The sequence below is a fragment of the Camelina sativa genome, chromosome 20, assembly GCF_030686135.1.
Source record: "Camelina sativa cultivar CO46 ecotype springtype chromosome 20, ASM3068613v1".
Classification (NCBI taxonomy): domain Eukaryota; kingdom Viridiplantae; phylum Streptophyta; class Magnoliopsida; order Brassicales; family Brassicaceae; genus Camelina; species Camelina sativa.
The window spans coordinates 5859169-5885958 of NC_141899.1; the positions used below are offsets into that span (position 1 = coordinate 5859169).

Below are 26790 nucleotides of genomic sequence, written 5' to 3' on the forward strand. Positions count from 1 at the left end.
ACGGTTAGTTTTCAACAAAATAGAAATTAATTTGTCAAAATTAAGACAAGAAGGACGAGGTTTTTATTTCATGACCTAAAAATCTTAACCGTTATAACTGTTAACTGTGTGGGAAAATAATCGCCTCTGAGGGTCCCCACTTCAGATTACGTGGACATCCACAAACAATAATCCGTGATTTTGACCCGACCGTTGCGTCACTACGAGGCTCGTACATCGCGTCACTGATGATTTTACAGCTACGATATGTATAAATTTTGTTGCTTGCCAAGTAAAAAAATGGAATATACAAAAATACAAAGAGCTTAGAAGGTTAATTTGACAGTTTAATACTTCTTCAATAAAAAACTTTAAATAGCTCATCGTGAAAGAAAAAAAAAAGGAAGCTAAAATGGCATATACCGTAAGAAAAATTATTCATTGGAATAAATTCTTACGTAGACAATAAACGACTTGTAACGTATAAGTCACCCAGAGAGAGAGAGAGAGAGAGAGAGAGAGAGAGATCTCGGTCACAGCCTACATGTTTTCATAGGACCTACACAGAATAAAGGGAAAATACAATTTGGTTTGGGGAATCTAATTGCTAAAACTAAAAGCCTATATAGCCTACTGATTGACATAATTATGTGTGCTCAATTGCTCGAATAAACGGAAGAATGGAATCAGGATCAGTTGATGAACAGAAAGACGCCAACAGGTCAGAACAAATGGTGCTAACAAGAGATGGCGACACCTCTTTGATCCATTTCATATGTCTGATTCCGATCTCAACTTCTTTCGCATCCGCCACACATTTCAGCAACACGACATGTGCTGTTGTGTGTTCTAAGTGTTCTCGAGCGCACAGCAGCTGTGATGCCTCGCCAAATTGGCCTACACAAACACACACATACAGAGACCAAAAGAATCAGCCAGAAACTTGACTTAATGCAATAAAACAACTAGAAGACATAATTGTTCTCTCACCGTTGCTGCATAGAATTATGACAAATGCGTTTAACACTCTTCTTCCAACTGTTTTATCCCTCTCCATACACTTTCTATAGACTTCCAAAGCAGCTTCAAGTTTTGTCTCTTTGCATAGGCCTTCAATGAGAGACGTATAGATTGTTTCATCTGGTTCAATCCCTTTCTCAAGCATCTTCTGAAACAGCCTCAAAGACTCCTCTGCCTTGCCTTCCTCTGACAATTTCCTAATAAGTACGCTATACGTCGTCAGATTCATTCTGCATCCCTCAACAAACATCTCATCCCACAGTTTCTTCGCTGGACGGATCATTTCCGCTCTACAACAAGCTTCAATGAGAGCATTATAGAGTGACACGTCTGGTTCAAGCCCTTTCTTTTTCATTTCGTGAAGAGCATTATAACCTTCCCTGACTCTCCCGGCCTTACACAAGAACGATACCATCAAACTGTAACTCTCAACCTCTGAGAAATAACCTTTGCTTGACAAAACCTCATAAACCTTTACAAGATGGTCGCTCTTCCCGTGCCTGCAAAGATTCTTACTCAACTTGCTCAGAGTCCGAATCGCAGGCAATTTCCCTGTACTCACCATGTAATTCAAGAAGCCAACAGCAGAATCTGAATCCACTGCAGAGACTGATCCGATTAAAGAGTCTAAGACATCATTATCAATTGGGAAACTCCCACTCACAATCACATCAGCCACTTCCTTAGCCTCTGTTAATCGTTTAGCTGAAATCAAATCAAGTATAAAACCTCTGTAATCACTACTCCTAGGTGCTACACCAAGCTTTCTCTTCTTCTTTAGCACGACCTGTCTCTCATAAAGATTCCCACTAACTACAAATGCTTCAGCTATGATTCTATAAGCCATAAAATCAGGTTTACAATCTCTATTCCTCAGCTCTTCCAGTATATAGAAAGCATCCATCTCTCGTGAAGATTTACAAAGACCATTGAGTATCAACAAAGCAATGATCGAGCCATTGATGTTCGAGTTAGCATCCTTTTTAACCTCATCAACCAATCTCAAGATCTGATCCGTTTCACAACTTCTACAAAACTTTCCTATATACACACCGAAACCAACAGTATTCAAAGAAACACCTCTTTGACGCATTTTAACAAACAGTTTGTGAGCATAATCATAACAACACTCATCAGAAGTTAAAGCAGCTAAAAGACGATTACATACATCGGGATGAATCTCACGACCCGTCGAAAGAGCTTCTTCTAAAACCCAGAACGCGTTCTGAGGTTTCCTACCCAACACAAGCGCATCGATGAGTGAGCGGTACACGGAAGAATCGAGTACGATTTTGTGCGATTTGACTTGTTTGAAGAGAGCGTCTATGGCGGAGAACTGACGAGAAAGCGAAAGAGATTTGAAGATAGAGTGGTAAGAGAGTGAATCGTGAGAGTAACCTGGTTGCTGAGCAGCCCAATTGAAGAAACCGAGAGCGAGGGAATGGTGGTTCAGGAGAAACGGGTCAATGACTCGAGCCACAAGCGATGGGCTTATTGAGTTGCGAAAGCCGAGACAGTGAAGACTCTGTTCAACCGATGGACTCCATACCCGAGCTGATCGAGAGCTTCCTGAAACCTTTAGAAGCTCACGGCCTATCCTCACCGCAAGCTCCGCCGCAGGTCTCATGGTCTGAGTCCTTAAAAAATAAAAACGGTTAACTAAAATCCCGCCGAGAAGCTGACGTAATCTTTTCAGGTCTGACAAGTTTCATTGGTTTAGCCTAATGGGCCATTACAACTTTGCATCCGTAATTTACTATCCATTTTTGGCCCATCAAAGTATCTGCTAATATCTGACAAAACACTCACAATGTTTCTCAATTAATTTATTCACATGTGATTTTCTAGAGGAAAAATTATTAGCTTCTAGAAGAAAATGACATGGGCATGGCAACGACCGCAAATATAAAAAATATTATTAACCTGATTGGAACTACTTTTAGATTAGGTTTGATACAATTTTGGTTTTATTTTAAGAACCAAAAGAGAAAAAAATTGAGGATAAAAAAAACAGCTTCATATTAGTTATTTTGGCATGGTCGGTTAAGATCAGGTAAATCAGATTAATAATTGGCGACCAGAAAAGTAATCGGATTCATAATCTCTTTCCCTAAAGTGACTAAGGGGACCATTAGATTAAGCCTGTAAGAGAAAGAAAAAATAAATAAATAATTACTTTTGATGGTAAGAAAAATAAAACTATTGTGTCTACTTGGGAATAATATAGACTTCAGGTACAATAAGGAAAGTGAAAAAGTTGGATATGATACCGAAAGAAGAAGATATGATCGAGGAACATGAAAGGAAGATATGTCGACTTATCAAGTGTCCACGTGAATTTGACATAACTCGATCACATTCTAAGAAATAGAAGATAATGGAGTGGGAACAATGGAAGTGACTCCAAATTGCAAAATTTTAGCATTTGTAAGTTTGTTTAAATCAGGCACAAAAGTGTCTACTTGGTCCCATACCCATATTACCTACTTCTGTTTGTTCCTTTGTTTCATCCCAAGATGCTTCCCTGTAAATTGTAAATCCCCATATCATCAACCCATTTGCTTTATCATCATCTTTTCATATTTGTTCAAACTATATCTAATCTGCATTGTCTATGTGGTTTCACACAGATGGCTAGGTTCATCCAATCCTTATTTCCGCTAACAAGTTCCTACTTGATTTACCAAAACAAAACTATATGTGCTTCTACTGCTATGGAAATGGCCGGTTTAGGATGATTAATAACAGAGGTGAACAAACCCATAGCATTACGAGTTGTAATATTATTAAAAAACACTGAAGCAAACAACAGTACCTGATGTCGTGGACAGCTTCACCTGTCTGAATCAACTAGCCCCAAAGTCTTCCTTGTTTTGTCACGGAGCTCCCATATGCTTCCTGGAAAAAGTACTCTTTCTTTACTTTTCTGCAGGATGGTCATCAATCCAAATGCATTTTCTTCTTGTCGGAGACAGCAAGATCAACAATGCAGTACTCTCTATATTTGAAAATTAATACGACATAATGCCTCCTCAATCACTCCAAGTGAACAAGAGCAAGCATACATGTTGTTTCAAATAATTTAAAATTAATCTTGATGCAAAGCAGCAACAAAGTTAACACAAGTTTTCTAACCAAATACAGAATGAGTTTGTACAAACCAGTCACGCTGGCTATGTATCCACATTTCAACCGAATGCATACTTTTTTCTAGCATACAAGATATGGATCGACCATTTCACTGCAATTTGCAGGCAGGGATGTCTAAAAATCAAGGTCTACACAAAAAAAAAAAAAGCAATAGCAAAAGTTGATTTTGCAGCCACTATTTATGTATACTTTATTTGCAAATGACTTGTAAATTTAGTATTAATGGCTCATGAACGCCACATAAAACCACAAAACTGTCAAAAATATTGAAACTCAAATCACGATAAAATAGTAATACCTGAGATGATTGATGATTGTAATTAAGGATAGCTACTCCACCAATGAATTTGCGCGTCATGTAACCACAACAGTAGGGGCTCATCTGTAATGGCCCTCCAACTTGATCTTGATGTGATCTTGATAGAGAACGGCCAACCAAAATTTTGTAGCTTTCTTGGTGTTGGTCACCACTGTCATCAAGCTAAAAGGCGTGAGATACTGTTGCAACCAATTCACTGCTACATCAAGAGCTTTCAAGCAATCATGGTTCTCTATAAAAGTCATTTTCTTCTCTAGTATTGTGTGGCAACTCAAGCAAAAAAAATGAAGGTACGGTCCATATCTACAAAAAAAAAAAAGTTAACTAACTTGTAGCTAACGCTTACCAAATCTTATTTTCTGGCAGCTTTGGGGCTGGATGCATCATAAGTTCCGGGAGAATAGCAAAGAACCATTGAAAGATGCTACAACTGGTAATACTACTGTACTTCTCGGATGCTTCGTTTCTTGTCAAATATGTACAAATAGGAAGCGTATTTGAATCCTAGGAGAATTAAGCAAGCATTTCAGGGCCGAGTAATTATCACTACTTAAACATCCATTTCTAGAAAAATAAACTGCTGACCTGATTAAAGACTAGGATCATGCACTCGTGTGCAAAGCATTGTGATTGGGGTCAGCTAGCTGAATAAAAATCCCACCTACTCAATTTGCGTGTGTTAGCAGCTAAAGTAGATCTCTCCCAAGCAAGTATCATCCAGTAAATGTCATGCACCCACGTGCCTGTTGCAACAACACAGTTTCCCTATTTCCTGAGCAAAGCATATTTTCCATGTTCATACTTTTCTAAAAAACAAAGAATTCCATTTCAGGTAACAGCTATTCCATCCTTTCCTCCCATCCATCCCTTGATAGCCAAGATGTTTACCCCGCAGCATGTGCTGGCTCCAGATACAATACTGGATTCAGAAAACAAGTTAATCTGTTCCAGGAAAGCTCCTTCGCAGGACCCATGGAAAATATAGAAGAACACCTCAAGGATGAGAGAAACAGTGACTTCTTTGATGGATTTCTAGCCATTGGAACCCTTGGTGGAGAAACACTTCATGATGAACCAGCAACACCGACATTTGGCATGTCATTTGAGGACCCAGCATTAGATAATGCCGATGTGACTGAGAATGATTTGAAGCTCATTAGCAATGAATTGGAGAAGTTCCTTGAGGCTGAAGCTAAAGAAGGACACCACCTACCATCAGGAAGAAACAGCGATACTAACACTATTGCATCCACCATTGAGGCCATTGAGGGACTAGATGCTGAAGAAGATAATCAGCCAATGAAGTTCCCACTCCAAGAATATCTTTTTGGCTCTCTAAACGAATTCCCAGAAACAAAGATTGCAGGAAAGAAGGAAAGGGCATCACTTGGTGAACTGTTTCAAATAACAGAAGGGCAAGATAAACACTCAGAAAACACATATGGGAAGAAAAAGAAGCAAACCAGTTCAGCTCACAAGTCCGCAAAGCATCTTGTCAAGAAGGTACTGAAAAAGATACACCCGTCCTCAAGGAGCTCTGTCAGTGGTAAAACTGAAGTGGATTCCCCAAAGAAGAAGTTCCAAAAGGTTGGCTTTTTCTGCTCTGGATTTTCAAAACTTATAATCTAAAACGCCTGCATGATACATCTACATCTTGAATTATACACCAAACTTTAGATGATTTATCCTTACTTTGATAGCATTTTCTAGAGCTATTCTATACATGTGCAGAATAAGCTATAAATGCACCAATGAAAAGCTTAATCCTAACAAACTTGCATTCCATGTGAGGAGTGCAGATGGTACAAGTTTTCCATAAGAAAGTACATCCAGAAGACTCCATAATGGAAAGCGAAACATACAACAGCATGGAAAATCCAAAAAACCGCAAAGCAAATTCTATTGACTTAACGTTCGAGAAGGTGAACCTCTGTCATGAGGCAAGTAAAAGATGTATCCAGTATGAGCTGAGAAGTTCTCGCTCAACTAAAAACGGAGAACACTGGATCAAAACAGACGAAGACTGTAAGTGCACCATCACATGCAACTATTAGAATTGTTTGCATTATCTCATCTAACTGAAAGGAAGAATCTGATTCTATGTTTCCACACATATGTAGGATAGCTATTCGAAAAACAATTTTTTGATACATTGACATTTAGGCATGCACAAGTGTTCTGGTTGTAGCCGAAGCCGCTAATATAATCCATAATTGCTTTGCAGACTTTGTGTTGGAGCTGTAGAAAAGAGATCAGAAGAAATACATAAATTAAGAAGTGTGAGTGTATTATGTCACTTCATGCATGTGTGAATTGTGTGGTATGATTAAGGAAAATGTGTTCAAACTTACTGAGAACGTTTACTACGCTCTCTATGTGATAATAAATGTTACAGGGTGTTATAATAGTAGCACGATATCTCATATACATTGTTTGGAGTACTAAAACTAAGAGAATGCACGCATAGATTCACATCCAATTATGTTTTAATTTTAGAAGAGAGACACGCTATCTCTCTCTCAACTGATAAGCCACAAAAGAACTTACAATCCACCATAAAGGACAAGCGACTATCTTAAATTTTATGCATTAATAAACCTATGCCGGGGTAAAAGCCTATATCATTCTTTTGCAACAATAACTAAAAAAAAGTAGCATTCGAGCCAAACCTGGTATAGACCTTCCGCAATAGTGACCATTGAACTAAAGTGGTAGACGTTCTGCAAGAAGAACACCACCTGTTTCCATTCTCCACGACTGGTCGACCAAGGCTGCTAACTCTCTGCAGCAAGGCTCATACAAAAAGCGAGAGAGGAACACTAGTCGTCAATTTTAAAGGGGAACATAGGATTCATGACTGTTATGAGAGCTCAAACTGAGTTAAATTAGGACAGGCCATGATGAAAACATGAACAACGATTTTTCCGGAAAAAATTATACAATAAAATTCCGAACAGCTATTTGCGCAGAAGAGGCACTGTATCAATTTCCATACCTTTTCATGAGGGGAAAGAAACAGTACAAAATCACAAACGTAGAAGCGATAAGATACAAAAAAATGAGCATACCTTAGGTCATGACTTACAACAAGTAAAGTCAGTTCCTTCTTGAGGTGCTTCAAGAGCTTTGCAACATCTGCACGTGCTTTCCAATCTGTGTGCAGACCAAAATAAATGATGAACTAGTATGAGAAACCTTCGTGATTTTCGTGCAAAAAGGAAAAGAACATGCAGAGCATATGCCGAGAGAACGACAAAGCAAAAAAACATCTTCTGTAAATAACGAGAAGCAGAAAACCCAGAGAGACAAGGACATAAAGCACCTGCCGCTACAACAGAAAAGTAAAAAATAAATCTAGGCAAACCCAAGAATTAGAAGAAGCAGGATACAAAATTATACCAAGACCAGCGAGGGGCTCATCCAGTATCAATAAATCTGGAGTTTGGACCTACAAAAGGCAAGAAAATTTAGAACAGGTCACAGTTTGGAACACGTCAAAAAATATTTGTTCTCACCAACTGAATAGCTAGTGCAAGACGACGCTTGTAGCCTCCACTTAGTAACTGGGGATCTTTATCAAGTGGGATGCTGTCTAATCCAACCTAACGATTTTCAATAAGAAAGCAACAATGAGACGACGAGATCGCTGGACCACAATATAACCATTGTCCGAACCAGGAGGAGTGAGGTACCCAATTAAATGCTCTCTGGAGATTAGAAGTCAGATGCTCCTTCAACTGCAAACTACCTTTTTGCCTTGGCCAACCAAAAGTAATTTCATCAAGCACGTTATCTGCTACAAAGAATCTGACCGCAACAAAATAAAAAAAATAAACCACATCAATATATTCTTGCCAAGTAAAACAAGCAGCATCATAACCTGATATAGTCTGATACGGTAGAACAGAAGATAATAAATAATGACTAATAATACCTCTCTGGAAACTGGAAAACAATGCCCACCTTTTCAGTGGGCAGCAACTCGGAATCCGCCTTTGGCTGGCCATCATCCCCATATCCTTGTATACAAATAGAACCTGATGTTGGTTTGTTTAGTCCAGCAAGAAGCTGCAGAAGAGAAGACGATATAAAATCAAAAGTTGCTAAGACTACAACTCAAAGAACAAGCGTGAAGTCAATAACTACGTATGAGAAACCTGCAAAAGGGTAGTTTTGCCGCTCCCACTCTTCCCAAAAATCAAGCCAAAGCTGCAAAAAAAAGGGAATTGACTAATTGAGAAACAACAAAATTGTTTTATTAGGCTTCTTTAGACATGATATCTCAAGTAAACTGTTTATGCAACGGAGAACCTACCTTTTCTCGCGCAGAGAGAAATTAACTCCATTCAAGATATTCAACTCTGTTCCAGGAGGACGGTAGCAGACATCCCTAACCTTAATACAAGGTAAGGCAAAATTATCACCAACCAATCAATCAATTTTAGCTTAACACATTAGAATGAGTGAGTCACGAATTTTGAAAACCCACCTCGATGCAAGAATAATCGCAAGAGATTAACCGAGGCTTCTTTGTCCTCCGAATTTTCAATCTGTAGCAGAAACAAAAACACCTTAACGATGTGAGGAATTAAAGAAACAGCGATGAAGAGTAGAAGAAGATTTGAAATGATTATGGAGGTCGTGACGAAGTGGCGTACGGTTGCTTCCAGCCAATTGCGACGGAGGAGAATGATGCTGGTGGTTCAGCGATGCCGGAGATATATGCTGGGCTCGTAAACGTCGACACTGCCATAGTCAGCTGTATGTATGATCCTTCGCCAATCTCTCGAATTAAGGAAGTTGAAATCTACGATTAACCCAAAATATTCGAAATCCCCCGGATGATACTAAAACCAAAATTGGGCCTTTCATGGGCTTTTTGAAGCTATTTTGTTTTCTTTTTCAATGATATCTGTTGCTCGTCACCGGTTCAAGAGCTGAATTTTATGTCTACAACGGTGGGTGGCTGCAACGTAACCATGTTGCAAAAGAAATTGAAAAGACAGAGATAATATATTATTGTGTTTAGCTTTCAAGAATGCTTTAAACGTTAAAGAGGTGAGATCGATACAAAAAAACCCCCTTTAAAACATAAAAACCAACAAACCTCAGCTAAAAAATAGTTAAGTAGACAATAGTGTTGAAACCGAAGTCATAAATCCGACTCTAACAAAGACTCTTGGTAGTATTATATCTATAGTGGCACACTTAATCCTTGTCTTTTGGAATGTCCTTCTTCGGAATCTTTGTCTCTATTTCCTTTGGTTTTATGGCCTCAGCTGCCCTGAAAACCACATCAAACTCATTAGTACACACACACACACACAGAACTTGCTTAGTGAAGCTACAGATCTACCACTAATACCAACACTGCCATCATAATCAATCTTTTATGTTTTTTTACTCAAGTTACAAAATCTCAAATGATCCTAGAATTTAAACAACTGATGATCACAAAAGAAATCAAGTATCTTTACAATATCCACAAGATATCATTTTGTATAAAGGATGATACATGTATACAAATTCAATCAAAGAGAACCGATTTGCTTATATTGACATCTAACGAACTAACTCGTTACTAGTTACTAGCAGCTGCAAATGGAATCTACCAAGTGGACAGACCTTAAATTATATTATTCATACCATAAGCTTTCCAACAACTAAGCTCACTGGCGAAAAATCGAAAATGAGGGAGTAGACCGGTTTACGAAATCACAATTCCCACCAAACCAACACAACACACCTTCGCAAAAGAGAAACCATAAGGAATCAAGAGAGAGAGAGAGGGAGGACTTACGACTTGGAGGCGGCGGAGGATTCTTCTTCGAGCCAGTGGCGGATGTGCTTGACGTTACGCCTTACGACGGTGGCAGTTTGCTTGACGTCACCCTTCAATAACAACACCACGGCGCCTACTCCAACCACCGTCGCTATGAAATTCGTCAAACCCATTCTTCCGATTTAAAGATCCGTCAACTCTGATTGCTCTGCTTCTTATTGGAATTTAGGGATTTTTTAAAGAGGGCTTAAGGTTTTTTTTTTACTTGGAGAAGCAGCCAAGGCTGATGATTCATTCATTCGTCGTGCGTGAGTTCACTGTAAACAGTTTTTTATGGGCCTTTGTTTTGCATATATAGACTCTTTTTAGGTAAATAAAAAGCCCATTTAGCTCCACAATATTTTTTTTCTTTAAACCGATCGAGTTTCAGATTTAAGACATCACGATCGGTTAAAAGAAACTATGTATTAAACCTGATGAAGCTGTATACTTCATTTGACGTGATGATAGCTTCGCTTGTTATGATTGAGTGCAAGTTTGAGTCGAGATATACTAATTAATTGATTATCTTATCTCATACTATAGAAGATATTTATCAACATACTGTGTATGTATATACATGTTGTTTTCAATAGCAACTCTATCATCAATAGTAAAGTCAATACAGAATCTCTTATTATTATATATACTTGATCTTATGCAAATATATGTGTCCTGTTAACATTGTTTTAGGGATTGCTTCACGTTTGGTGAAACTCATTCCTTCTTATTCATATATATGGGATTCATCTAAAGAGCGATTCTATCTATATATAACCACAACTAGCTAATTAGATTATGTTTTGTATGCATCCGTCAAAGTTTTAAGACCATATAAAATACATACATATATATCGATAATCGATATTCTTACATTACAGTTTTAGAAATAGGAATATCCCATCTCTGAAGAATAAGAAGTGTTATCAAATTTTAAGTGTTTTATTGTTAAGTTTGAATTGGTCTAAGTCGTAGGATTGAGTCTTCCGCTGTTAACGGAGTAGTTATATAAGTTGCAGGTTTTTTAGGAAGTAGTGCTAAGTGGTTGTTCTACTATAAGTCCTTTTCCTGTAACACTTTATCAATTAATCGAATCATTCAGTTTATTTTTGGACTCTGAAACTTACAAGTGGTATCAGAGCAAAATTCATTGGGTGAGAGATCGAGAGAGAAACAGAGTGAGGGTGAGAGAGATCGGGAGACAACAAGTGAGATGGGTGATAAAGAGTCTTTGTTGAGTATTCCAAAATTCGATGGAGACTATGAGCATTGGGCAATGCTCATGGAAAACCTGTTGAGATCGAAGGAATGGTGGGATCTCATTGAGACAGGTGTGTTACAGCCGGAGAGAAACGTGATCTTAACCGGACCACAACGTACGGAGCTTGCGGAGTTGAAGCTCAAGGATCTCAAGGTTAAGAACTATCTCTTTGCATCAATTGATAAGACGATTCTGAAGACGATAAAGAAAGATAGCTCGAAGGATATTTGGGATTCCATGAAAACAAAGTACCAAGGAAACATGAGGGTACAAAGCGCTCAATTGTAGAGGCTGCGGAGGAATTTTGAGGTACTTGAGATGAAAGATGGTGATACAATCACGACATATGTATCCCGTGTAATGGTGGTCGCAAATGATATGCGAAATCTTGGAGAAGACATGCCGGATGCCAAGATTGTTGAAAAGATTCTTCGCACTCTGGTTGAAAGATTCACATATGTGGTGTGTGCTATAGAAGAATCAAAGGATATCACGTCTCTCTCGGTTGATGAGTTGCAGAGCTCCCTGCTGGTTCATGAGCAGAATCTAAGCAAGCTTGTTGGTGGTGATGAACATGCTCTGAAAATCGAAGGGGGAAGAGGACGTGGTGGATATGTCCGTGGAAGAGGTGGCTTCCGTGGAGGGAGAAGCAGAGGTCATGTGAGCTTTGACAAAAGTAGCATCGAATGCTACAAATGTCACAAAATGGGTCACTTCAAAAACGAATGCCCTAGTTGGGAGAAGACAGCTAACTATGTTGAGTTAGAGGAAGATGTGCTACTTATGGCACAAGTGAATCTCACAAAGGAGGACGAAGAACATGTGTGGTATTTGGACTCAGGCTGCAGCAACCACATGTGTGGTACGAAAGAATGGTTTATGGAGCTTGATGACAAGTTTCGTCAACATGTAAAACTTGGAGATGATAGAAGGCTGCAAGTTGAGGGAAAAGGAAGCCTGCGTCTGGAGATTAATGGTATAACTCAGGTGATATCCTCTGTTTACTATATCCCAGGTCTGAAAAATAATCTTTTCAGTGTTGGACAACTGCAACAAAAGGGGTTAAAGATCACAGTAGAAGACGGCTTGTGTGAAGTTTGGCATAAAGAGCAGAGAAGAGTGATAATGCAATCAGTAATGTCCACAAACAGAATGTTTGTGATATTGGCAAAGGTGAAAGAGAGAAGAGGAGAGATGGAGGTAAACCAAGTGGTCGATGTTGAAGAAGAAATCTGGCATAAACGATTTGGACATCTAAATCAAAGTTCATTGGTGACACTAGCTGAGAAGGAGATGGTGGAAGGATTACCAAAGATCACCATTGAAGAGGCTGTATGTGAGATTTGTATGAAAGGGAAGCAGAACCGAGAAAATATTCCTAAGAAGAGTACATGGAGATCAAGCCGAGGCCTCGAACTGGTACACAGCGACATTTGTGGTCCAATATCTCCTATCTCAGAGAGTGGGAAAAGGTATGTCATCAACTTTATTGATGATTACAGTCGCAAATGCTGGACATTCTTTCTCACTGAGAAGTCAGAAGCTTTCAAGGCATTTAAGGAGTTCAAGATGGCTGCAGAAAGGGAGTTAGGGGAACTCTTGGTGTGCTTAAGAACAGACAGGGGAGGAGAGTTTAACTCTAAAGCATTCCAGGAATACTGCACACAAGAAGGAATTAAAAGACAGCTCACAACAGCTTACACTCCGCAGCAGAATGGTGTCGCTGAGAGAAAGAATAGAAGTGTGATGAATATGGTGAGATGTATGCTCTTTGGGATGAGAGTGCCACTGCGTTTTTGGACGGAAGCAGTGCAATATGCAGTTCATATACTCAACAGGAGTCCAACTAAAATTTTAGGAGACATGACACCTTCAGAAAAGTGGAATAAACACAAACCCTCTGTGGAGCATCTGCGAGTATTTGGTTGTGTCGCGTTTGCCCTAATTCCCTATGAAAAGCGTGTCAAACTCGATGAGAAAAGCATCAAGTGTGTGATGTTTGGGATCAGTAAGGAGTCAAAGGCCTATCGCCTCTATGATCCATCAACAAAGAAGATCATTATCAGCAAAGATGTCAAGTTTGACGAGAAGAAACCATGGAGCTGGGAAGAAGAGGTGGAAGATGACAAATTTGTTGAGGTTCTTGATGAAGAAGAGAAAGAGAAACTCAGTATTCCAGGAGAAAACACGCAAGAAAACTCTCAGGAAACTGAAGAAGAGATAGTTGATGAGCAAGAGATAGAAGCACCAGTCATTGAGTCACAATCTGAGATAGCTACTGAAAAAGAAAGAGAGGTTGCAGTTAAAAAAAGTGGAGCTGGAAGAACTCTTCAAAAACCAGTGTGGATGAAAGACTACGAATGTAAAGGTATGAGTTTGTTCATGTCAATAGATGGTGAGGAGCTGGTAGCATTTTATGTTGCAGAAGATGATCCACAAACGTTTGACGAAGCCATCAAACATGATACATGGAGAAAGGCGATGGAAGCTGAGATTAAATCTATAGAAGAAAATCATACATGGGAGCTGGTTGAGTTACCTGAGGGAACGAAGGTGATAGGAGTCAAATGGGTCTATAAAACTAAGCTAAATGAGAAGGGAGAAGTTGATAAGTTCAAGGCAAGGTTGGTGGCTAAGGGTTTTCATCAGACACAAGGAGTAGACTTTCATGAAGTCTTTGCACCAGTAGCAAGATGGGATACAATCAGATTGATTCTTGCATTGGCAGCACAAAAGGGTTGGAGAGTCCTGCAGCTTGATGTGAAGAGTGCATTCTTGCATGGTGAACTCAAAGAAGATGTATATGTGGAGCAGCCCAAAGGATTTGAGTTAAAGGGAGGAGATAGCAAGAAAGTTTATAAGCTGAGAAAGGTATTGTATGGCCTAAGACAAGCTCCAAGGGCGTGGTACAGCAGAATTGAGAGCTATTTCATCACAGAGGGGTTTAAGAAATGCTACTGTGAGCACACGCTTTTCATCAAAGCTGAGGGAGTACATGTTTTGATCGTCAGCTTATATGTCGATGATCTTATCTACACAAGCAATTCTGAGTCGATGCTTGCAGGTTTTAAGGCGTCCATGATGAAGGAATTCTCAATGACTGATCTGGGAATGATGAAATATTTTTTGGGGGTAGAAGTAATTCAAGATGAGCAAGGAATCTTCATCAATCAGAGGAAGTATGCGATGGAAACATTGAAGAGGTTCGGTATGGAAAACTGCAACTCAGTGGTGAATCCTACTGTTACAGGAAGCAAGTTGACAAAGGAAGGAGCTGGACAAGCAGTAGACTCAACAGCCTACAAGCAGCTTGTTGGAAGCTTGAGGTATCTAACCGCTACCAGACCTGATCTTATTTTCTCTGTCAACTTGGTGAGCAGATTCATGGAGAATCCAACTGAAGCACATATGCTAGCTGCCAAAAGGATCTTGAGATACATTCAAGGTACTACTGATTTTGGTATTCAGTATAAGCGTGGTTTTGGTGAAGAAGATAAGCTAGTAGGGTATGTTGATAGTGATTATGCAAGAGATGAGAACGATAGAAGAAGCACTTCTGGGTATTTGTTCATGCTGGGAAATGGTGCAGTGTCGTGGTCTTCCAAGAAACAGCCAATTGTCACACTCTCGACAACAGAGGCTGAGTTTGTTGCAGCAGCTCATGGGGCGTGTCAAGCAATGTGGTTGAGGAATGTGTTAACAGAAATTGGCTTTGATCAAGGAATTGGAACAACTCTGTTTTGTGACAACAGTTCTACCATTAAGCTATCCAAGAATCCAGTTCTACATGGGAGAAGCAAACACATTGATGTGAGATACCATTTTCTTAGAGATCTTGTGAACGAAGGGGTGATTGAGCTGGAGTTTTGCTGCACAGAAGACCAACTATCAGATATAATGACCAAGCCGGTGAGATTGGAAGTCTTCAAGAAGCTCAGAGGAATGATGGGAGTTGGCGTGAAGGAGGTGTAAACTGGAAACAAAGTATTTCCAGTTTAATGGGAGGGATTGAAGAATAAGAAGTGTTATCAAATTTTAAGTGTTTTATTGTTAAGTTTGAATTGGTCTAAGTCGTAGGATTGAGTCTTCCGCTGTTAACGGAGTAGTTACATAAGTTGCAGGTTTTTTAGGAAGTAGTGCTAAGTAGTTGTTCTACTATAAGTTCTTTTCCTGTAACACTTTATCAATTAATCGAATCATTCAGTTTATTTTTGGACTCTGAAACTTACAATCTCGTCTACGGATGCATGCTTCTTTATCAATGACGGTTCATATATAAGAAATGATATAATTAAGTATTAAAAAAATGTAAAACAACAATCAAGAAAAAGGATTCATTGCAAGTCCAGTACAAGCACTTAATTATTAATGGAAATCATAAAATCAAAGCTATCAAAACGCAATAACAAAAAGACAAGGAAAAATTAATGATGCAGAGCTGGCGAGAGGGATAAGACGATGCCTTAAAGTTATGTCAAATTAATTAGGCAGCGTAGATGTGGATATGAAGAGCGATAAGGGAGACAGTGATGCAGGCAAAGAAGATGAGAGTGTGAATGACAATGGCTCCACCGCTTGTCTGAAAACCACCAAACTCAACCACTTTGGTCTTCCCCGGAAACTGAAACAATACTCCGGGCGTCAATACGATGAACAGAATCACCGACATTAAGACTGGTCCCCAATTCAACGCCATATATTAATGTAAAGAATCAATCAGCTAGTTGATATAAGTATACAATCTACGAGTTTAGTATAGGATCTAGGTATAGTTGTACGTTTTGATGCACAGATGTATGTATTAATTTATAGAATGCTTGGATTAACATGGAAAATCTTAATGAAACAGTGGCTTGAAACGGAGGAAATTACGAAGTTTGCATGGTGAAGGAAAGAACTATTCTCTGCAGCTACTCGATTGTGTCATAATTATTTATTATAATAACGACATACTATGTATTGATTGTTGGGTATGCCAAGAATCTGATTCTTGTCTCACAAACATGTGGTCTGTCTCTTGTTATTTTGTTATAAGAGACACTTGCCTTTTACTTTTTTTCATTTGGCTACAAGAGACATGGCCTTTGCGAGTATGTCTTTATTTTGAGTTCATAGTAGTAATTAAGTAATTCGTATAAATGCCTAGTAACCCCGGAGTATGTAAGAAATAGCGGTTACTCCTGACTTATTCGAAGACAATATCAAATGGATAAGTTTATATAAGCTGATCGAATAATTAGGAGACGACGTTAATTATGTGCCAAAAAACGAAGATGATAAAATCAATTGTTGTCCATATAATTCTTAGAACTTATCCATATATCCGAGTCAAGCCGCTCACATCTTTATTTTTTTTATAAAGATCACATATTTATTTTTTATTATATAATTAAAACGTACGCATGAGTTCTATTTCTTTTTATTTATTGGGCGATTTTTTTTTTAAATAGCATGTTGGTCTACTATAAAATCTTTCTATATTTTTTTCTCATATAAAACACACGGGAAAACGACTCTTCACCCTATTGTTGATATCCAAACGCGATCCTTGATAAGAAATCGTATAACCGAAAATAATAGATAAAGAAAAAACATATAACCAAACAAACCAACCATATTCATCTTTGGATTTAATAATGCCAAAAAGTAAAACAGTGTCTTATGCTCTGTTGCAAAGAAGACATCAGACATGCATGCAAGTTGTGTAACTTGCGTTCATCTAATTAGAGCTACTGGCCCAAAAAAAAAAAGACATGCTTGCAAGTTGTGTATTATTTAAAATTATAGTATTATTATTACAAACCAAGATTAAACCTATCTAATGACAGCCTGACAGGTCACGGTGCACCCATCACACATCGATTATAAAGTAAGGCTCTCTGAATTAATGATAACGGAAAATAAACTTAGAACGGGTAGTTGATACTTCATGATCTTTAGATTGATAATGACACCACTCACGCTACCATAAAATATAGCAAATGAAGACACTTGTATTCTTTTAATTGGATTCTCTTCTTTTAGTGAATATATGTGTCCCTTTACAAATACAGCTAATTGAATCTTATGAAATATTAGACGTGACAATATATCCCAGACCAGAATATATGGCTATATTGCTACTAATATGAAGATATTTATTTTCATAATTTCCCACATGTATCTCGTTTCCTAACGTCTCAAAATTCCGTCCGAAGAAATAATTGTGGTAAGATTTCATTCAATCGGTACGAACAATAACAAGATCAAGTGACGTTATTACTTTAGTTTGGGAGGCATTTCACTAATGTTAGACTTTTTTGTATAATTTCTTTTAGTCAACTCAACGTGCATGTATATTATAGTTGGTAAAATATTAGACTATTCCACATCTACTAATAAGATTAACGTGTGTTTTAGTCGGCCTATATATATATATTATTCTAGTTTTCGTAATTATGCTAATCACAATTCACACATTGCATTTGTATATTTTATATATCCTCTTCTGTTTTTGGCGGCATATTTATATCTTCTTTAGAGAAAATAATGAAGATAGTGTATTACAGTATTTGTTAACGATAATGTTGAATAGCTATGGCGGTATACCGGTACGGGATAATAAAGTAATAAACCTTATAATTAGAAGACTGAACCGTGCCGGCACGCGATTAAAGCACTACAAAAAAACCCTACATTAATAGCATATGAAGATAGCTCGGTTTTCTCATTTGCTATTAAAGAAAGTTTATAATTTTAGTCTTCATATGATAGCATTCAATAAACGCTAAGTCGAAAAATCTCTAAGCAGGAATCGAAAATTGCATTATCCGCCAACACTTAACCAAATAATTCACTAAAACGCCTTTTCCCTACTCATTTCTCTTAAAACTTTTTTCTTGCTCTCTCTTTCAAACCCTAATCCCCTTTTTCCATCTCCAAAGATGCAAACCCATATCTTCCTCTTGTCTTCGTCGATGACCAGACCAGGTTTTGAAGCTCAATTTCTTCTCATTGTCTCCTCTTTCTCCTTTGTCTTTCGCCGTTTGTTCCTCTCGTCTTCTCTTTCTCTTCTCCTTCTTCTCGGCTCATACTTCTTATTATCATCACCATTAAACCCTAGATTTACTTTCCTTCACTTGTACTCGGAAATTTCTCCGATTTGGTATAGTTTGAGCTCAAATCAAACGATTTTATGTTTGAATTTCGATTTGGGATCATGTTGATTTTACAAGGAACAGTAAAAAGTTTCGTTTTTTGTTTTTTTTTCAAAATTAATGAGCAGAGTTATTTTTTCCGAGACAGAGCTTGTGGGAACCATAGTCAGAGATTGGAAGGTGAATTGATTCCATGCCCTATTGATCCATCTCAGTAAGTCAAAGGTTTTTTTCCAAAGGTTTTAGTTTTCTATGTCTCTTGTTGTTGTAGCAAACTATTTGATTCGAATTTTGTAGCTTTGTGTTGCAGGAGAATCTCGAAAAGCATATCAAAAGATGTCCTTTACTCAAACAAACCATACAATTGTCTGGTCAAAGGTTATATCAGAAGGTTATTAATGCTGGAAACAAAGAAGAAGAAGGTAAGATGGGATCTTGTTTTGTTGTAACTTCAGAGATGAAGAGGAATCTGCTATATAGTATGAGTGTTTCTAAGTTTCGTCAGCTAATTGAGATAATTGCTTTGTTTGTGTTCATTCCTTTCTTTTGAGTAATTTAGCTTATTTCTCAGTCCTCATTTATTTTACCAATTCTAGGCTGATCGGGTCATTGAGGCAAACAGAGAACTTAGTATAAGAGCGTATGAGAATCGATAGTAAGGCTCCCTTAATCCTTGTATGTTTCTTGTTTACTTGTCCTCGGTTATGTAGTATTGATCAAAAAATAAAACCTTTTGTGTTTATGTTTCAGGTGTTTATACCAAATCGATTTGGGATCTCTTTGCAGGACAAAAATCAATTTTGGATCTCTTTGCAGGAAACATTTATGTTTAAAGTTCGTTGTTGATGATAACTCACCCATTTGTTATCTTTGTGTATCGGTAACTTCAGTGCAGAAGTTTGATGTTTTCATCTATCTTGCTTTTACGTTAGGTCTTGTTGGGTCAATGCTTGCTAAAGAAAGGGCCACCAGATGTATCCAATTTGGTTTCAGAGGCTTTTAAGGTATTAATATCTATGTCGCACTACTAATTATCATCATCTTTCACCCACCTTCTAATTTCAAAAAGTGTTCTTTTTTTCCTCTTTACGACGAAATACTATGATGATGTTCTTTGGAATAATAGATTAATGGTTTATATCTCTTGATAGATGGTATTTAGGCAACTGAAACAAGATTTACTTGTCTTATCTCTATTTTTCTTGTAGGTCAACAGTATTAGGTGTGTATTGTAGTTATGGGTTCAGGTCCTCTAGAGTTTTATGTTAAAAGTTTTGTATCCCTCTCTGCTCTAATCTTCTAGTACTAATAACCCACAGCTCGAGAATCTTGTAAGTCTTCTTGCCATTTGCTGATGGTTCATGTAATCTTACAGATAGAATAGAACATTTAGTGACTTTGTCATTTGCTAGTCAAAATTTGCAGGCTTTCACCTAATTGAGTATGTAATGTAGCCACCCTTTACTTGTTTGTTTTAGTATGATATTGTACTTGTAAAATTTTCAGATAAGTGGGCAAAACATTCTTTTGGAATGACCTCAAATACTCGGAGGCTACCAAAGTAGAGGAGATTGATTGAAGAATGTGATCACAGTATGGCGCTACAAGAGAAAGGATGGACCATGTATCAAAGGCTAAGTCTGCTAAGGATGGTATTATTCTTTGTATGATCTAGAAGTTTGTCTCTATTTATTGCAATGTTAGTTTTATTTTATTTAAGACTTTGTGGCACTTGATGTTATGTAACATTTGATATTATGTAAGACTTCTTTTGGTTAATGTAATATTAATGTTATGTATGTAGATGATTTTATGATATATATATATATATATATATATATATCTAAATCTAATTAAATAAATTCTGCAAAACAGGATTCAAATATACAAATTATAAAATTTATATAGTGAAAATAGCACTAATTTTGTGTTACAATAAAATGTATTATAGCATTTGATTAGTGTTATAATATAAAAATGCTATCGTATGTGGGGATTTATCAAAACATGTCAAAAACGCTATCGTATGTGGGGTATCTACCATGGCTGCGGATATCACAGCATTTACGATAACGCTATAGAATATGTATGATAGCATTTTTCCCTCGCTAACAATGTACATATCTCTTGTAGTGAAGAGAAAAAAATGGACGGCACGGACATAAACAAGAAGTACACATAACATTGAAGAAGAGTGACCGACCAGTGGCGTGACAACAATCCTACATTTGACTACTCATTAATATTATCGATCCTTTTTTTCCAAAAATACATTATTACTATCGATCCTTTTATTCTTCAATTTGTACAGGTCTTCCTTGATGATCCACTAGTAAGTTATAAGAATCATATACAGTCAAACATCTATAAATTAATATTCCATAAATTAATACTCTCTATAAATTAATAAATTTTTCTGGTTTCAATTGGAACTAGTGTAATTTTGGATATAATCCGATAATATAATAAGATAATATTTTTTAAAAAAAATATTTTGTAAATATATAATCCCAATAATTATATAAAATTATCAAATTATATGTATATATATGAACATTAATTTTTGGTAGACCTCATTTCTAATATTTATACTATATCAAAAAAATTTAATTTTCTCTTTAAAACATGAGAATTGTTATTTTCCTTGTACTTGATTATATAAAAATACTAGATTAGGACCCGTGCTAGATCACGGGTTGAAATTCCTTTTATTTATATTATAATTTTAAAATAAAATATGATTCTAAAGATCATGATTAATGCTAGATTAGGACCTTAAAAACTTTTAAAATCAATCATATAAATTATATTTTATTCGAAAATTATAATATAAATAAAATGAATTTTAACCCGTGCTCTAACATGGTCCTAATCTAGCATTAATGTTTAATTTTTAATTTCTGAATATGATCCCGAAGATCACGATTAATCTTGTTAAATTAGCGAGATTTGATTATTTTTTATGATTGAGAGTATATTTTTCTCCCTTTAATAATTCTTTTATTAATGTGGTTTATCAATAAAATATGTGGAAAATAAAATGGTAATATTGTGATTCTAGATATTTGGAACCATATACGTGATCTTCCGAAATAAAGTTTGAAATATCCATGAACTATCAATTTGGAATAACCGTTTAAAATTTTCTGTTACAATTAAGATTTTATTTGTTACAATTAATATATGGATTAATTTATAATATATGTATAACCTATTTGTAACCATTTATTAAAATTATAAAGTCTACCAAAACAATGTTGTGTACTTCCGTTTTATTATAAAGGGGATTATTTATAACAATAAAATTTTATTTTTAAAAAATTACCAAATATAAACAATATTTCTATAAATTAATAATTATTAATTAAAATAAAATAAAATAAAATCTCTATAAATTAATAAATTTTTGCGGTCCTAACATTATTAATTTATAGAGATTTTACTAGTACTGTATTAACTAATAGTTATCGTAATTTAAACAGATTAAACAGTAATCACGCCTCTGTAATAATAACTTTTTTACTGATTTGGTTTCCAAAGGCCAATTTTGTCTTTTTCAATTAAAAAGACCATAAAAAGGATAAAATCGTGTAAAAGACAGACAGACAGACAGACAGACGAATATTCAAAAAGAAGAAATAAAAAAGAAAAAGAAAAAGTTTATTTTTTCTTTCTTTCCCAAAGACGACATATTTCGCCGATCGTCGTCGTCCTCTGATCCCGAATCTTTCCCGGATTCTCCCGGTGGTGGAGATAAGAAACAAAGGAAACCCAGAAAGCAATATTCTAAATGGCGTCGACCACGCGAGAAAAGTTTGTGTCTTTCATAAACAACAGATGGCTCGTGTTCGTGGCTGCCATGTGGATACAGTCTTGTGCTGGCATGGGTTATTTGTTCGGAAGCATTTCTCCGGTCATCAAAAGCTCCTTAAACTATAACCAGAAGGAGCTTTCCAGACTTGGAGTCGCTAAAGATCTTGGTGATAGTGTCGGCTTCATCGCCGGTACTCTCTCTGAGATCTTGCCTCTTTGGGCCGCTCTTCTTGTCGGAGCTGTTCAGAACCTCTTCGGTTACGGTTGGGTTTGGCTTATCGTCACCGGTCGAGCTCCCGTTCTTCCTCTATGGGCTGTGAGTTATTTGATTCTTTCTTCCATTTCTTTGGTTTCTCCGTCGGTTAAAGAAACTGCATGTGGCCCCCTTCAGATTCATCTGTGTGCGAAAGTTTTTGGGTACTGAGCAAAAAAAAAAAAAAATTAGAGACTTTCTATTTCGAATCTCTGAAACTGTTTTTGCTTTTAAGGTTGTTTGGTTACTAATACGTCGCTGTCAATTTTATTACAGATTCCTCTTTTTTTTTCTCTTCATCTCTTGTTCTGTTTTTGTTGTAAAGGTTCTGCTTTTGGGGAATTTGTTAGCATTTCTGTTGATGATGTAGTCGATTGGCTTAGTATGTTCAGTTCTATGCTGATACAACCCTTTTTGAATGATTTAATTCTCCTTTGTTTTCAGATGTGTCTTCTCATATTCATTGGGAACAATGGTGAAACCTACTTCAATACTGGAACATTAGTCTCTGGTGTTCAGAACTTCCCCAAGAGCCGAGGTCCAGTGGTGGGTATTCTCAAGGGGTTTGCTGGACTAGGTGGTGCGATCATGTCTCAGATATTTACAATGCTCAACTCATCTAACCCGGCTTCTCTCATTCTCATGGTCGCTGTTACGCCTGCGGTTGTCGGTGTTTCCCTCATGTTCTTAATCAGACCAGTTGGTGGTCACAAGCAGATCCGTCCCACCGATGGAGCTAGCTTTACTTTTATCTACGGTGTCTGTCTTCTGCTCGCTGTCTATCTCATGGCAGTTATGCTTATTCAAGATGTGGTCGTCGTTAGTCACAACATCATCACTGTGTTCACCATTGTCTTGTTTGTCATTCTTCTTGTTCCAATCTTGGTTCCAATCATGACAAGTTTCTTCACAGAGACGAATGAGCCTAATGACACAATCGAAGAACCTCTTGTCCCAAAACGGGATGACCAAGAACCAGGACTGCAGACACCTGATCTAATCTTGAGTGAAGTGGAAGATGAGAAGCCAAAAGATGTTGATTTGCTTCCTGCCTCAGAGAGACATAAGAGAATTGCGCATTTGCAAGCACAGCTAATGCAGGCAGCTGCAGAGGGGGCGGTTAGGGTGAAGAGACGGAGAGGACCTCACAGAGGAGAAGATTTTACTCTAACGCAGGCACTGGTGAAGGCCGACTTCTGGCTCATATTCGTCTCCCTGCTGCTCGGTTCTGGTTCGGGTTTGACAGTAATTGACAATCTTGGTCAGATGAGTCAGTCTCTTGGTTATGATAACACTCACGTGCTTGTTTCTATGATTAGCATTTGGAACTTCCTTGGACGCGTCGGTGGTGGTTACTTCTCCGAGCTCGTTGTCAGGTTTGATATCTCAGAAAGCCTATGATCTGTTCTTTTTGTGCTCCTGTTCTGATCTTGATTTGAATGATGTGCAGGGACTACGCGTATCCAAGGCCGGTAGCAATGGCTCTGGCTCAGCTAGTAATGTCAGTAGGACACATCTTCTTTGCGTACGGATGGCCCGGAGCGATGTACATTGGCACGTTGTTGATTGGACTCGGATACGGTGCCCACTGGGCTATTGTCCCAGCTACTGCCTCTGAGCTCTTTGGTCTGAAGAAGTTTGGAGCTTTATACAATTTCCTGACACTGGCAAACCCGGCTGGATCCCTCGTGTTCTCGGGTATGATTGCGAGTAGCATCTATGACCGGGAAGCAGAACGGCAAGCACAAGGATCCGTGTTTGATCCAAATGACGCCCTTAGATGCAATGGTTCTATCTGTTTCTACTTGACGTCACTCATAATGTCTGGATTCTGCATCATCGCTTGCATCTTGAGTATGATTCTTGTGCGTCGTACCAAGTCCGTTTACACTCACCTCTATGGCAAGACCCGTACCTAAGATCTGTTCCCTATCATATGTGATCGTGCTCAGCTTCTTATTCTTTGGTTTTTGTTTTCGATTCTCCGATGATACAGTAGTTTTCGTCACTGTGTCGATTTTTTTTAGTTTGTTTTCTGTATCAATTTTGTTGTCGTTATTGTCAATTTTGTATTTGATTTGTACGTTTTTTTTTTTTTTTTTTGTATTCATATCCGCGCGAAGCAACATCTACGCAAACATCTGTAGACACTCCCATGTATAAAATAAAATTTCAGTTTTAAATAAATATTTGGGATCTGATTAATCTTGAGAAATAGCTCAACCAATACAATTTAAGAAGTTCCATTGTGGATTATTATGACATTTTAAATGTAACAAAAGCTTTAAATCAAAAGCTTCAGAATTTATATGTTTTATGTTTTGAACATTAACCGTTCGATAAAAGCTAGTTAAAAGCAGAGCAGTCCCTTCGAATCTCTCCTTGGTTTCCAACCTTAACTCCAACGCGGCCGAGCTTCCTCATAGCAGAGCTAAAGGCACTGCTGAATTCTTCAGCGTTATTAGCAAACCTGATCACCGTGGCCTGAGACGAGATATCGTTAAACAGAACTTGATCGGAGGTGAGAAGGCCTTTTCGAGCCACGAGGTTTTGGAAGTAAGTATTGTCGAAGTTATTTTGGGTGGTTGGGTCCAGGGGTATGGCTTGGGCAGGGTTCCCGCCACTACGAGGGCAGGATGACATCAGCTGTTGTGCGTAGGCCGGGTCGAGCGTAGGGTCCAGGGGCATGAAGTTAGAGAAGTTGTAGAGACGGTTGGCGAAACGGTTGCAGTGGGAGAATCCAATGGTGTGTGCGCCTGAGAGAGCAATCATGTCGGTAAGTGAAAGCCCGTTTTTAGCGAAGTTCTCGACTAAACTTCTCACGTCAAGATCTGGTTCAGGTAACTTCCCGGTCACTCTAGACGCCTTGGACACTAGCCCATCTCGTCTCCCTAGCTCAACCTTAAACCCTGTCCCTCCAACCTGTTAGCATCTCACAAAGTTAGTGATTGGTTTTTTTTTTTTTACTTGGCGAAATATAATGAAACGTTAGTGACTTCAAAGAGTGGTGGACTTACGAGCACGACGACGTCTCTCGCGGCGAGGGCTAGTACATCGGCACATGAAACAACGCCGGGACATTGAGCTTCTACAGCGGCTTTAGCTTTAATTACAGTGTCGAATCCGTCTCCAGCAAGAGATTTATTGTCCGGCGCGTCCTTCTCTGCGTCTTCGTTCTCAGATGCTATCAAAACAGAGGCATCACATCCCTAAAAAAAGAAGCCAACCACATGATCACAAATACCAAAACAACGACTCCATAAGACTTTAAACTCTACAAAAAGCCTCCGTTTCAGTATACATGCATACCTCGACGAAGCAGTCGTGAAAGAACATCCGTAGCGTTGCCGGAGCCGTCGTAGGAGTTTGTTGGAATTTTGTAGTAACCGCCTGCTGAACTATACGCTCCACGTTGGGGCATGTGGAGGAGTAGTAATTCTCCGACAACTGAGCTTCCGACTCGGTCGCCATGGTAAACAGCAACATCCCCAAGAACCACATCGTCATGGGTTTATTTGCATCATCACTACGAGTATCCATATTGATAGGTTTTGTCCTTTGTTAATATTAAACTCTTCTCTTGATACAGTCGTCTCTTGAATATATAGGACCACACCAATCTTTTTCGACCCTCCGATATGCCACCGCATTTATCTATAGCCGCTGGATCTAGTCTTGTAGTGTTTTTAGTTTTTGTTAATGAATAAAGTTACAGAAAAAGAAAAAGAAATATGTTTATTTAGTTTCTGATGATTAAAATCTCTAGTCACAATGTTTACAACTAGGATCTTCTCACCTTTTACTTGAGCGAGAAGGTGAATGCCAGAATTAAACTTTCTTGAGTTAGGGGGTTTTTACTGAGAGTGACATTCTAACAAACTTCATTAGGTCAGGTCATCTGCATGGAAACGTTTCTAAGAGATTTTAAAACCAAATTGTCTTGATGAAACGTATAAAGTATAGCTAACTAATACATTGTCGTTAAACAATAAATGGATAAAATAAATTCAAAATATGAGTTTGAAAAGAAGTCTTTGT

General features: G+C 37.8%; 7 protein-coding genes and 1 long non-coding RNA gene across 26 annotated transcripts; 3 read left to right on the forward strand and 5 right to left on the reverse strand.

Annotated features, from left to right (window-relative positions):
• Positions 1-399: 399 nt before the first annotated feature.
• LOC104769640 (pentatricopeptide repeat-containing protein At5g14080) lies at positions 400-5307 on the reverse strand. Of its 3 annotated transcripts, none has more exons than XM_019242458.2 (6): positions 5054-5307; positions 4815-4972; positions 4448-4619; positions 3815-3897; positions 970-3523; positions 400-876 (listed from the first exon to the last, which is right to left on the reverse strand). In XM_019242458.2, the coding sequence occupies exons 5-6, from the start codon at positions 2624-2626 to the stop codon at positions 626-628; spliced, it is 1908 nt and encodes a 635-aa protein (XP_019098003.1). In that variant the 5' UTR covers positions 2627-3523; positions 3815-3897; positions 4448-4619; positions 4815-4972; positions 5054-5307; the 3' UTR covers positions 400-625. The 3 variants fall into 3 exon arrangements, with proteins under 3 accessions (XP_019098003.1, XP_087360547.1, XP_087360546.1); XM_087504421.1 differs by having other exon boundaries at positions 3815-3997; XM_087504420.1 differs by having other exon boundaries at positions 3815-4277.
• Positions 4640-6875, forward strand: LOC104769639 (protein LAZY 1-like). Of its 2 annotated transcripts, XM_010493900.3 has the most exons (5): positions 4640-4758; positions 4835-4901; positions 5301-6055; positions 6268-6493; positions 6693-6875. In XM_010493900.3, the coding sequence occupies exons 1-5, from the start codon at positions 4753-4755 to the stop codon at positions 6710-6712; spliced, it is 1074 nt and encodes a 357-aa protein (XP_010492202.1). In that variant the 5' UTR covers positions 4640-4752; the 3' UTR covers positions 6713-6875. The 2 variants fall into 2 exon arrangements, with proteins under 2 accessions (XP_010492202.1, XP_087360548.1); XM_087504422.1 differs by having other exon boundaries at positions 4664-4758; positions 6268-6730.
• Positions 6511-9478, reverse strand: LOC104769638 (ABC transporter I family member 11, chloroplastic). The gene is made up of 11 exons (XM_010493898.3): positions 9127-9478; positions 8958-9018; positions 8784-8863; positions 8626-8677; positions 8403-8536; positions 8161-8275; positions 7984-8070; positions 7868-7916; positions 7537-7621; positions 7138-7250; positions 6511-6706 (listed from the first exon to the last, which is right to left on the reverse strand). Exons 1-10 carry the CDS (start codon positions 9219-9221, stop codon positions 7172-7174), a joined length of 837 nt encoding a protein of 278 aa, XP_010492200.1. The 5' UTR covers positions 9222-9478; the 3' UTR covers positions 6511-6706; positions 7138-7171.
• LOC109131297 (uncharacterized) lies at positions 9463-10551 on the reverse strand. Its single transcript, XM_019242072.2, has 2 exons — positions 10269-10551; positions 9463-9752 (listed from the first exon to the last, which is right to left on the reverse strand). The coding sequence occupies exons 1-2, from the start codon at positions 10421-10423 to the stop codon at positions 9677-9679; spliced, it is 231 nt and encodes a 76-aa protein (XP_019097617.1). The 5' UTR covers positions 10424-10551; the 3' UTR covers positions 9463-9676.
• Positions 10552-15824: 5273 nt separating this feature from the next.
• Positions 15825-16495, reverse strand: LOC104769641 (uncharacterized). Its single transcript, XM_010493907.3, has one exon. The coding sequence runs from the start codon at positions 16244-16246 to the stop codon at positions 16034-16036; it is 213 nt and encodes a 70-aa protein (XP_010492209.1). The 5' UTR covers positions 16247-16495; the 3' UTR covers positions 15825-16033.
• A 1494-nt stretch (positions 16496-17989) lies between these two features.
• On the forward strand, positions 17990-20485 carry LOC104769642 (uncharacterized). 16 transcript variants are annotated; one of them, XR_015592523.1, is made up of 8 exons: positions 17990-18694; positions 18815-18900; positions 18984-19108; positions 19283-19341; positions 19437-19520; positions 19619-19690; positions 19895-20017; positions 20193-20485. It is a non-coding gene; the product is annotated as an uncharacterized LOC104769642 (long non-coding RNA). The 16 variants fall into 16 exon arrangements; XR_015592529.1 differs by having other exon boundaries at positions 18260-18519; positions 18835-18900; XR_015592530.1 differs by having other exon boundaries at positions 18295-18694; positions 18997-19108.
• Positions 20486-22276: 1791 nt separating this feature from the next.
• LOC104772249 (protein NUCLEAR FUSION DEFECTIVE 4) lies at positions 22277-24939 on the forward strand. Its single transcript, XM_087504423.1, has 3 exons — positions 22277-22815; positions 23197-24128; positions 24203-24939. Exons 1-3 carry the CDS (start codon positions 22477-22479, stop codon positions 24669-24671), a joined length of 1740 nt encoding a protein of 579 aa, XP_087360549.1. The 5' UTR covers positions 22277-22476; the 3' UTR covers positions 24672-24939.
• Positions 24929-26544, reverse strand: LOC104769643 (peroxidase 55-like). Its single transcript, XM_010493909.3, has 3 exons — positions 26062-26544; positions 25770-25961; positions 24929-25674 (listed from the first exon to the last, which is right to left on the reverse strand). Exons 1-3 carry the CDS (start codon positions 26290-26292, stop codon positions 25099-25101), a joined length of 999 nt encoding a protein of 332 aa, XP_010492211.1. The 5' UTR covers positions 26293-26544; the 3' UTR covers positions 24929-25098.
• Between the last annotated feature and the right edge of the window lie 246 nt (positions 26545-26790).